Here is a 12,828-nt window from a genome sequence, read left to right on the forward strand (position 1 = left end):
AATGCTGGTAGGTTAATTGGCTCCTGTCTAAATTGGCCCTAGTATATGTATGTATGAATGTAAGTTAGGGACCTTAGATTGTAAGCTCCGTGAGGGCAGGGACCGATGTGAATGTACAATATATTTACATGCTGGACTTTCTAATAAGAAAGCCTAATACTGTATGGCATCTTGATGGCAGCCTGTGTGTTCCTGTCTACAGCTGGCCATAGATGGAAAACTTTTTTTTCCAATAAGCCTGTGGGCAGATCGAAAAAACCAAATGGAGTTTCCCATCCACACAAGCGAGGTGGATGAAGGAATCCTCCCCATGTGCCATTGTATTCTGACAGCGGGGACTCTCTGCTGTCAGAATACACTGATCGCTGATAGAGAAAATTCTTCCAACTAGCATGTGCTGATATCTTTAAAAACCATTACATTTATTAAACAGTATAGGGGGCAGCACAGTGGCTAAGCGATTACACTTCCGTCTAGAAGCACTAGGGTCGTTGGTTCAAATCCCAACTATGACATTACCTGTCTGGAATTTGCATGTTCTCCCAGTGCCTGTGTGGGTTTCCTCTGGGTACTTTGGTTTCTTCCCACACTCCAATGCTGGAAGGCTACTTGACTCCTGTCTATTATAATGGCCTTGGTATGTGAATTAGGGACATTAGATTGTAAACCCCCTAAGGGCAGGGACTGATGTGAATGCATAATATATGTAAAGTGCTGCGTAAATTGACGGCATATATAAAGTCTTGGGAGGCAGGAACAGATAAAGCCAAGTTCTGTTATTTCTCTAAAAATTGACAATTGCATATACTGTTACATCAGCTGTCGATCTCTGGATCTGCTGCGTGATGAATTCTCTGTAAGTAACCTCTGTTGCAGCATTCTTCATCACATGACCACCTAGAGCGGTCTGCGATTAGGAGAGGTTTACTTTAAATACTGGTAGTTTCTGTAAAAAATTTGCATCCCTCCTCCCAACCCCGTAAAGCCATCTCTCGCAATGAGTGTCAGCTAGATGTAAAACAAAATACTATCGTATGCTGTTGCCTTTAATCATGTAATTGCAGAGTGACATTTAACACTAAGGCTTCGTGTTACCTCTCCACCTTAATGAAGAGCGGAGGGTTCGCTATGTCGTACCCTCCCCCCCCGATTGGCCAGCCTACCACGCAAAGAGCACTTTAACTACACCGAAGTTTGGCCAGGCTTCTACATATTACAGCAGCAACACGAACACACACAATTGAAGTATTTGAAAGCCATAAAATATGCATGGCTATCGGTGACAGCCCCATAAAGTCAGGCAATTAGCTGCGTAATCTGAGAGGCTCGGAGCCCATCGGAAGCCAGCCCGCGGTTCTCTATTAGTTAAATGCATTTTGTAGGTCCTCATTCCATCAAATCAACTAACACTTCCTTTAATTGGCTGATAAATTATACAGCCGCCCGCATTATAATTTAATAAGTCGTAAACATTCCATGGGCCCGCTGTAAAGTCTATATCGCGCTCATTAATTCCTTAATTTCAGCTGATGGAAGGGGAGATGGAACGAGCGTGCTTGTACAGTCAGCCTCGGGCTATGAAATAAGGAAAAAGAATCCAGAGGAAGGGGGGGTCCTTTAAGGATTTTTTTTTTTTTTTTTTAACATCTGTGTTGGAAACTCAATCTGTGGGCTGTCAACAGTAGCAGGTCGCTCCCCCCTCTTCCATCTCCCCATTCAAAGGGTGACTGACAGATACCTACCCGCTCTTGTCAAACTATCTTTAAACATCAAGACAGCCAGTAAACATAGCCCAATGTATATTAAGTCTTGTTCTACCCCCCTCCCTTCCTCGGTGCTCATCTAACACTCCGCCTCCGCCTCCTCTGCCCCCCACCCTCTCCTCCACTCTCTGTCCCTATGAATTTTTCATGCCGCTGAGCATAAATATTAATTCTAATAGCTCAGTATTGTCGTTATTATTTCTGTTTTGTGACAAACATGCATAAAATATTCAAGACCCTTTTTATTTATAAAAAAAAAAAAATTACATTTACACACTTGATTGTTGAAATGATTAGATCTGTCCTGGGGACTTTTTTTTTTTTGGGGAATCCTGTAACCGCGATTAACAGATGAACCGGGCGCAGTTAAATGGAATAGTTATTTTGTAAAACGCCGTTTAGATGGTCTGTTTGAAAAAAAAAAAAATGATTTTTTATATTGAGGATTTTCTTCTTACATAATTTCTGGGCAGATTTAATTTTCTTGATTATACTTCATTACACCCCTCCCCCGTTACACTTTTTCTCTTTGACTTTCAAGCCTTCACCACTTGGTTGGCATGAGTGATCTGTCAGAAAAGAGGCCCTGTATGTGCAGAATAAAATGCCCGCCGGAACTGCTTTGTGTGCACAGTGCAGATAACAGTACCCTTGGGAGAGTAGAAGATCCTGCAGGGAAATCTGAAGACTTTTACAGTATGTTAAGCAACACCCACTTAACAGCAGGAGAAGAGAAATCAATAGATACAACGTCATTTTAGGGACCCAAAGTAAAAAAAATACCATTAAGCTGAACTCCAGGCATGGATTTTAATGCATAGCTACATTGGTCCAGCTTGGGAAGCAGAGAATCACTGTAGTAGTCTGTGCTACAACAGTGATAGCTGTGTGCCAAGCTGCTGGCCTACTACACACTGACCACAGGGGGTCGCTCACTTGGCACTACCGCCATTCACAGAACACCTTGTTTTATTTAATTCTTTAATGAATTTAAGGTGTTCTCTGATTGGATGAGGTGGAAAGGTGAGGCAGTAATGTCACAATCTCCACTGTGTCCAATCAAAGAACACCCTGGGGGTAATTTACTAAGATGAATGCGCTGCGCCGGTTCATACCTTAATTTGTGCGCCAGATAAATTATTAAGTGAGCATATGAACCGGCGCACACATAAGCGCAACAGATAATATGCCGGCACACGCGATAATAATATCCTATTCATAATAGCGCACGCCGTATCATTAACAGTCCATTCACACAGGGGCAACATGACTTCCAGCGCGACTTTGGGAGTCAACTTGGACACGACTTGAGTGTGAATCACAGCACGACTTGGGGCGACTTACAACATGACTCCAGACCAGGCGACTTTAATTTAAAAAAAAAATGACATGGGTTCCCCTCCAAGAGCATACCAGATGGTATGGCTATTAAGGGGAACCCTGTGCCAAAAAAAATGGCGTGGGGGTCCCCCTCAAAATCCATACCAGGCCCTTATCCGAGCATGCAACCTGGCAGCGAGAGAGCGCCCCCCCTTCTGAACCGTACCAGGCCACATGCCCTCAACATTGGCCGGTGGTTGTGGGGGTCTGCCTACCCTATCTTCTTTCTTCTGGTCTTCTTCCTTTTTTCATCCTTCGTTCTCTTCCTCCATCTTCTTCTTCCTCTGCTTCTTTCTCTGGTGTTCTCATCCGGCATCTTCCTCCATGGCGTCTCTTCTTCCTCGCTTCGTTCTCGGGCCGCTCCGCACAATGGGAGGCTCCCGCTGTGTGACGCGTCTCTTCTTCTGACACTTATATAACGGATGAGAAGAGAAGCGTCACACAGCGGGATGCCGGACGAGAACACCGGAGCAAGAAGCAGAGGATCGGAGGAAGTAGAAGATGGAGGAAGAAACCGAAGGATGAAGAAAGAAGACCAGAAGAAAGAAGAAGACTTTAATAAAGGAATTGTCAAAAACTGTCTCTTGTCATTGTTAACACTTTTATCACTTTTTTGGTGAAATGGTAGGGGTACCCTTACCATTTCACACAGGGGGGGAGGCCGGGATTTGGGGGTCCCCTTGTTAAGGGGGGCTTCCAGATTCTGATAAGCCCCCTGCCGCAGACCCCCACAATGCGGGCAGGGGGCTTATCGGAATCTGGAAGCCCCCTTAACAAGGGGACCCCCAGATCCCGGCCTCCCCCCCTGCGCGAAATGGTAAGGGGGTACAAAAGTATCTGTATAACTGTGTTACAGACGCAAATACTTTGTGAATACGAAAATGGCCATTGCGCATCGGCGTGCGCTGCAACTCATGGCGCAAACCGCTTGTAAATCAGCCCCTCTGTGTTTATTGAAAAAATACAAGCCATTCTTTGAGTGGTAGCAGTGCCAAGCAGGTGAGCCCCTGTGGTCAGCGGGACCCAGAAGATCACAGCTACCCTGTTTCCCCTAAAATAAGACCTAGCCTGATTGTCGGTGTTGGCTGCAATATAAGCCCTACCCTGTTTCCTCAAAAATAAGCTCTACCCTGAAAAGAAGACCTACAAGGACTTTAACTAGGGCTTATTTGGGGGGTAGGGCTTTTATTGCAGCTATCACCGACAATCACACTAGGTCTTATTTTAGGGGAAACAGGGTATCACTGTAGCAGTGCCAACTACTACAGTGATTCTCTGCTTCCCCAGGGATCCCTCAGATATGAGATATGCATACTTACATTGGTTTAAGTAACTATACAGTTAGGTCCCGTTCACCCAGTTCGGTGCCCAGTGCAGCTTTTACTGGCACTGTGCTAGCACCCCATTGTTGTCTATTGGGACATGCTGTTGTCTGCAGCCGATGTGTCCCAATATGACATACAGGTGCGTGCGAGTCCCCGAAGGTGAGTTCAGGGACCTGTGCATGCCTTCATATCATATTGGGACACAGCGGCTGTGGACAACAATGGGCGCTGGTACGGGGATGCACACATCCCTGTGATAGTAAAGTAGACCCTGCACAGGGCACAAGGTTAATCGCTCCATATGAACAGGGCCTTAGGATCTATCTGGAATTCAGCTTTCAAAGCAATAGGTTCACCTAAAAGCCCACTATATGTTTGTGTTCTTGTATAGTGTTAATATCTTCAATGTTAGCAATCAGTGTATGAATTCCTTTTAATTTATACCTGTTTGCTCATTTCTCCATGCAGCCAAGGCTGTCCTGCTTAAGTGACAGTATAGAGGTTGGCATAAACTATAAAGCCAAGGGTATAAAACTAATAATGTAACTGCTTAAAAAGTGTCATCTGGAATTGGGCTTCAATGTATCACCTATTTAAAGTCCATCTTTAACAACCTATTCATCTAAGACTATCCTGTACACAAGTGGACAACACTGCTGCACGACTCCAGTGCAGAACTAATGCCATGTACACACAACCGGACTTTTCAACGGAACCTGGTCTGACGGACTTTCGGGCGGAGTTCCGACGGACTTTCAGCATTAGTGGACTTAGCCACATGTAATCACACCAAAGTCTGATGGGTTTGAACGTGATGACGTACGACCGGACTAGAATAAGGAAGTTCATAGCCAGTAGCCAATAGCTGCCCTAGCGTCGGTTTTTGTCTGTCGGACTAGCATACACACCAATGGATTTCTCGATAGGAACTGGGTCTGGCGAAGTTCTGGCCGAAAAATCTGAAACATGTTCTATTTCTAAAGTCCGTCAGATTTTTGCACAGCAAAGGTCCGATGGAGCCCACACATGATCGAATTGTCCGACGGATTCATTCCGTCAGACCTTTGCTGTCGAAAAGTCCGGTCGTGTGTACGCAGTACAGTGTCACCCTGTTAAAGAAAGAATAAGTACCGATCTGACAACAGATTCCTCCGCATTGTGTAAAAAGTATTTTTGATCCTGGCTTCTCTGATCCTCCCCGTCTTCCACAGTCCCCAATCCATCTCCTGATAGAACAGAGCGCGGGGGGGGGGGGGGGGACTTTGCACATGCTCAGTTTGGTGTGTATTGCTGGAGTTTTTTTTTTGAGTGCATGTGATCGGTACAGGGCCAATCAGAACTGTCCAGGCAGAGGGTCAGGGGTCATGCAGCCTCATAGAAATCACAAGACTGCTGATGAGAAAATTTATTTAGCAGTTTATATTTACTAAAATAATAGCATTTCCATGTTCTGTGTACTGTGTGAGACCAGATATAGTGAATGCAGGGTCCTGGGTTTAACACTTTAAAGTAGCCCATACATTAGTCAGTTCTTTTCCTTTAACCAACAGATTGAATAAAACAAAACTGATCTTATTTCCCCATATGCAATTTTAACAAAACTGATCCTATTCCCCCATACACAATTTTGATGTGGGGGGAGGATCCTCCCTGCTGTGTCTTTGTATTCTGACAGTGGGGAGACTTCCCTGCCGTCTGAATACACTAATCAGTGGTGCAGTCTATAACCCAAAGCACAGATAGAGGGCCAAAAATCTGACGAGTGGTTGAACAGAAATTGATCGACTTCTGCTCAATCATAGTGGCCATACATGGATCCAAATTCTGCTGTGAGGCAGCAGGGAATCATAACTGGCTACACCCAGTAAACATTCTGGTGCCGGTGACCCGAAGACCAGTGAAGAACCAGTTTGTGTGAGGACATCGCTGGACCCTAGACAGGTATGTGTTCTTTTTTTTAAAAGTCAGCAGCTACAGTATTTTACTGTAGGAGATCCCCCTATCAATAAAATGGTGAAAAGAACTGAAGATGTTGAAAATACAATAACCCAAAGCAGCCAATCAGAAAACGCCTTTGAAACCTCCCATTATACTATACTGCAGTGTGATTGGTTGCGGTGTTCTTAGCACTATATCCCAGGCCCTGTGTGCCTAGCTGTACAGTATGTGTGGCAGTGCCCTATCCTGGGTCCTGGAATTTCTAGCAGAGGGTGATTGAGCTGTGTGCCTGCCCCGCGCTGCCTCTTGTGCTATAGCTTTCTCTTAGATATCATTCTCTCCCTGTCTCTGCATCAGGCTCATCCTCTGTCTCATTCATTCCTTCCAGCATATAGATCTCACTGTACTAATCACATCCCTTCATGTGTCTCCCGGCAGGGTTTTCTTCCTGGATATCCCAGACGATGTTGCTGTGGAGCGTCTGTCTTTGCGTATGACAGATCCGGTCTCTGGAGAGAGGTTGGTTGACAGTTATTGTTTTGAGATGGTCTCATCACATCGATCCGCACAACAACATTTGCACTGATTATAATGCGTTTGTACAAGACCTGACATAAGCAGCGTCTGGCCGACAAGCTGTGGATTATTGTTCCCGCCAATGGCCGCTTCCAGGATTTTACCCATTAAATCACAGCAGTTTTTACCAGGGGAAAAAGAAATATTGAAATGTTTCTGTATTCATAGAAGAACTACAGTCAAGAGTAGATTTTTAGTACCATAATAAACCCGTAAAATCTCTACTTTGATAGAGTTGTTAGGAAATCCCTGTTATTACCAATTAGAAATCTGCATTAGACCCTATTACTGTTTACTTAGGGTACAGCTTTTTGTATTGAATAGTAGGTTGGCCTTTTTTGTTGTTTTATGTCAGCCCTGATCGAAGGGGACCGAGCCTGCTCATTAGATGGGATATGAATGGGTTTAGATCTGTATTATAAAGGTGCCAGGGGGTATAAAATTGGACTAAATGGACAATTAAGTGTAGAAATGTGACTCTTGTTCCCTGTGTATATACAGAAATATTTCTATGTTTCATAATTTAGATGATAGCTTGCTTTAACCACCTCAGCCAAAGAAAGATTTTACCCCCTTCCTGACCAGAGCACTTTTTTACAATATGGCACTGCGCCGATTTAACTGACAATTGCGCAGTCGTTCAACGTGACAATTTTGAAAAAAAATATTTTTTACTTTTTGCTATAATAAATATCCCCCAAATGTTTTTGAAAAATAGCAATAAGCGTATATTAATTGGTTTGCGCAAAAGTTATAGTGTCTACAAACTATGATTTATGGCATTTTTATAATTTTTTTACTAGTAATGGTGGTGATTTGCGATTTTTAGTGGTACTGCAACAATGCAATGTTCAGATCGCAGACTTTTGACACTTTTTTGGGACCATTGATATTTATACAGCAATTGGTGCTATAAAAATGCACTGATTGCTGTGTAAATGTCACTGGCAGGGAAGGGGTTAACACTAGGGGGCGATCAAGGGATTGTGTGTTCCCTCAGTGTGTTCTAACTATGGGGGGATAGGATTGACTAGGAGAGGAGACATATCGTTTTTCCTACTTAGTAGGAACAAACAATATGGCTCCTCTTCCCTGACAGCACAGGTATTTGTGTGTTTACACACACAAATCCCCATTCTGGCACTCGTGCACGAGATCGCGCAAGGCCGGTGGCAATCCTGCCCGCAGACCACGTGCATCGGGTCCCCCGCCCTGCAGTGGGTGCACACCCTCTGGTGGCCGCTAAAGGAATAGATGAACCCATACAGGATTTAGCCCAGAGGAGCCATTCTGCTGCATCTGTGTGAGCCATTTGGGAACCAGTTAAACCTCTGGCATGAAATATGAACAAAGCATATCCCTCTATAGTGTGTACTTGTCTTAATTAAGAGGAGATTTACTAAAACTGGTGCACTCAGAATCTGGTGCATAGTAACCAATCAGCTTCCAGGTTTTATTATTAAAGCTTAAAGGGTAAGATTACCTCTACAGAAAATCTGTAAGGTGAACTTACACTGGACTCCTTTCCCACTAGACCAGAGTCCCGTGGTCCTCCTCTGTCACGCACCAAGACACTGCTTTACCAGTCCGGGGATTTGAAATCCTCCTGGCATTCTCTCCTCTCCTCCAGCACTGACACGACAGGCTAGACGGATTCTGATTGGTCAGCGCCATCCACGTGACGGTGTTGACCAATTAGAATGCCTCCTATCCGTTCAAGTTGGGAGATATTGATAGGAGATCAAGCCGCAGGGATTTCAAATCCTCAGACTGGTGAAGGGGCGTCCTGGTATCTGACAGTGTAGATTGCGGGGCACTGGGACTGGGGGGAATGAGGTGGGGGTCCAGTGTAAGTTCACCTTGCAGATTATCTGTAAAGGTGAACTTACACTTTAATTGAACAAACTGAAGTTAGAAGCTGATTGGCTACCATCCACAGCTACGCCAGATTCTGATTCTGCTCTAGTTTTAGTAAATCTCCCCCAAGTGTCATTTCTATCTGCTGCCCTGTTCCTCTGCTATCAGCATGCATCACTTTTGACAAGTTTTCCTGACACCAAGAGAAAAAAGGTGACCGGGAGGGAGCCCCAGCTGATTGACAGCCTCAGCTCTGTTCCTGTGTGCTCTATGAGGGGGGGGGGGGGTTCCTCGTTCCTCTCTGAGCTCTGCAGAATGTAATTTTAGCTCTCCACCCCCTTTTTTTCGGAACCATCAGACAAGCTTTATAAATTCAGCACTTTGTAAAGAAGAGAAGAATGCAGATAAGCAGGTACAACTTATGTAGGAGGATTTGTTTCATCTCCATGTATCATCCGAGGCCAGTTACTTCACTGGGTTTATGCAAGGGTGTACAACCACTTTATGGAAAACTGTAGCATATCGTGGTTTTCCTGGGATGCCCTCCAAAGCACATGTACTGGGCATGTTACCAGGGTGACTGGTAAAGCATAATCATAATGCAGCATGGCATATAATGAGCAAATATAGCTGCCCCATCTACATATATAATTATAAACTATATAAAGAAATACGATTTAAAAACAACACACACTAATAAGATCAGTTAAAGTATATCTAAACTCAAGAACAAAAATGTCGAATTTTGCAGCTTACCAGTTTAAAGAGGCGGTGACTGCATTTGTTTTCTTTTATTCTGGTTTTCTTGTTGTCACCTTTAAATTTTGCTGTACCATACCCAACTTGCCCTACTGTACCTACATAGAATCAGCAGAATCATTAATTTTCTTTTTAAAGCAGCCACAGCCTGAGGGGAAAAGCATGTCCTTTGCCAGCAGCTGCAGAGAAGGACCTTTATTCTCGGTGTGGAAGTAGTGGTTTCTATGCAGAGGTCCATCACACTAGAGATCTCTAATAAGCAGTGAGCAGACTGCAGAGCTATAGGTGTGGCTCAGTAGCGGGTGTGTCAGACCTCTGTAGAGAGATCACATGGAGAATAAGGCCCCTTCACTGCAGTGTGCTGGCAGGGAACAGGCTTTTCTACTACAGCTCTGGCTGCTTCCTAAAGAGAATTAAGACCCCTTTCACACCAGGGCAATCCGCCCTAAAAAAGCTGCACCATTGTCTGTAGTGTGAAAGCCCTCAGGCTTTCACACTACAGCAGTGCGCTGGCAGGACGTCAGGGAAAAGTCCTGCCAGCAGCTTCTTTGGAGCGGTGAAGGAGCGGTGTGTTTACTGCTCCTCCACCTCTGCTCCCCATTGAAATCAATAGGGCAGCTCTGTAATACCGCCGGCAAAACGCCGCTATTGCGGCGTATTGCTAGCGGTTTTAACCCTTTCTCGGCCGCTAGCGGGGGGTAAAAGCGCCCCGCTAGCGGCCGAAAATGTGCCGCAAATCCGGCCGACGCTATGGGCGGTGTGGTGTGAAAGGGGTCTAACTGTGAGGCATTAAACACCTTTTGTTTTGATGTACCTGGATTGTATTTAGCTGATTTAAAGTGATATCAATTGGACCTTAAAGGGGTTGTAAAGGTAAATGTTTTTTCACCTTAATGCATTCTATGCATTAAGGTGAAAAAACATCTGACACTGCCGGCTCCCCGAGCACCCCCGCTTTACTTACCTCACCCCTCGAAAATCCCGCGCTCGCCCCCGCCGTTATTCTTCACCACTCAGCCTGGCCGCTGATTGGCTGGAATGGATGGATGGAAAGCAGCACAGCCATTGGCTCGCGCTGCTGTCAATCACATCCACTGACACGAAGCACCGGGGGTCGGGGCCGTGTGATACAGCGAGCGGCTATAGCCGCCGGCTGTATCACGGGAGCGCGCCCGCAGATGCTTCTCACCATGCGAGGGAGCTCGAATGAACGTGAGAAGCACCTGCGGGAGGAAGCAGAGACAGCCGCCGAGGGACCCCAGAAGAGCAGGTTCAGGGCCACTCTGTGCAAAACGAGCTGCACAGTGGAGGTAAGTATAACATGGTTGTTATTTAAAAAAAAAAAAAAAAAAAATTAACTTTACAAACCCTTTAATAAAAAAAAAAAAAAAAAAAGTACTTGGCTTAATGCACATGGCAATACAGGGGTTGTACAGTGTGCAGAGCCTCTGACCCGCACACAGCCACCCATTGAGATCAATTAGAAGAAGCAGCTGCGTGCAGCTATGCATGGAAGGTTGTGTACCGCATCCACGTGGGTGTATGCTCTAAACACAGATACTAGGCATTCACAGCAAATGTCCATGCTGGTGCTTTGTGCAACCCCCAGTGCATTCCTGCATACAGCTGCATTGTCTAATTCATTTCAGTTGGTGGCTGTATGAGGCAGCTGCGGCTCCCAGGATAGTGACTTTGTATTTGTAGTACCTTTACAAGCATAATTTGTTCCAGAAGCATGCTTGTAATCCAAAGCTCATATATTAAAACGAGTTTCCCCATAGGAATCAATGGAAACTCAGATAATTAGTTCCAGTGTCACTGCTAGTGTATGCAGTACCGCATGTGGCCAGAGGTGGGGGGCGCTGGAGTGTCTCCGAGCGTCACCCGTGCCCCCGCGCCTCTAGCCACATGTGGTGCTGCACACCCCAGAGGCTTGAATCCTGCTATTCCAACGCAATCGTGTCAGAATGAAAAAAAAAATTGTTGGTATTGCAAAATGCTCATGACCCGCGTTATGCGCAATCCAATTTTTTACTCTCTCTCTCTCTCTCTCTCTCTCTCTATATATATATATATATATATATATAGTACATAGGAGCAAGTATGTTTGCTCATTACATATGTAGACACTGCGTCATGTATATTAGTGCTGCACAATGGCTGCACCATATTCCTCGTTTCTCTCAGAGTCCATTAGTCTGCACTTAACTGTTGCAAATAAGCAGACAATGTATGTGGCATATCCTATGATCTCAGCAATTGTTCTGCACTCAGAAAGTCCTGCAGTATCAAGCAGGTAAAAATGTAAAACACCATCAACATTTTCAGGTCATGTTCGCAATACTTAGAATAATGTATCCTCTTTAAAAAGAAATCAACTCGAGATATAAAAGTCCATGTTGTATATTTGTGCAGGTATCACAGCCTCTACAAGCCAGCCCCGAGAGTAGAGGTACACAATCGTCTTCAGCAGAACCCCAAGGATGCAGAGGAGACTGTTCAGGCGAGGTTAGACATGTATCATGCTAATGCCGAGGAGCTGGAGGAATTTTATCAAGATGTCATTCATGTTAACGCTGATCAAGACCCATACACTGTCTTTGAGTTCATTGAGAGCTGCATTGTCAACCCCCTTCCCAAGAGCCTCCCTGGGGACTCTCCATCTCCCTAATCACTGGCAGCATATACAGCGCTGCCTATTACCTTAAATTAGCTAGCGCTGATCCAGTAGGTGTGTTTTTATTCCACCTAAGGCTGCCAAGTCTTTGCACTTACCAAATTCAGCAGCGTCATTGGGGGAACACCTACCTCAAATATAAACTGACAGTGTTCAGTAAGATACATTTAAATGACAATAAAATGTTATTTGATCGGTTTCAGTGTTTGATTTATTTTCAGTTTCTTGTTTTTTTGATTTCTTTAGACCATAAAATCATTGCCTTTTTCCAAGGGTTCATTTATCAAAGAGTCTGAAAAAGATTTTAAGCTGGATGAGCATTGAGCACATTTCCACTGGTTCCTAATGAACTGGTCGAAATTCTCAACTCACTTTAGTAGACTGCGGCCATCGCTGTGTGGCCTATTTACTACACATCAGTCAGGTCCCACTAATGCTGCGTACACACGACTTTCCATCAGAATAAACTCTGGCGGTCTTTCCAACAGAGTTCCACTGAAAGGGACTTGCCTACACACAATCACATCAAAGTCTGTTCATTTAGAACGTGATG

General features: G+C 44.8%; 1 protein-coding gene across 1 annotated transcript in view; it reads left to right on the top strand.

Moving 5' to 3' along the window:
* AK8 (adenylate kinase 8) overlaps nucleotides 1–12,474 on the top strand; it is a 283,201-nt gene extending 270,727 nt beyond the window's left edge. The window contains exons 12-13 of the mRNA XM_077477632.1: nucleotides 6,845–6,925; nucleotides 12,014–12,474. Of these exons, the coding sequence (XP_077333758.1) occupies nucleotides 6,845–6,925; nucleotides 12,014–12,269 (337 nt within the window). The 3' untranslated portion in view covers nucleotides 12,270–12,474. The remainder of the gene's footprint in view (nucleotides 1–6,844; nucleotides 6,926–12,013) is intronic.
* The last annotated feature ends 354 nt before the right edge of the window (nucleotides 12,475–12,828 follow it).

This window comes from Lithobates pipiens, unplaced genomic scaffold (assembly GCF_037356315.1).
Source record: "Lithobates pipiens isolate NorthernLeopardFrog02 unplaced genomic scaffold, aLitPip1_a1.2 Scaffold_1, whole genome shotgun sequence".
NCBI lineage: Eukaryota > Metazoa > Chordata > Amphibia > Anura > Ranidae > Lithobates > Lithobates pipiens.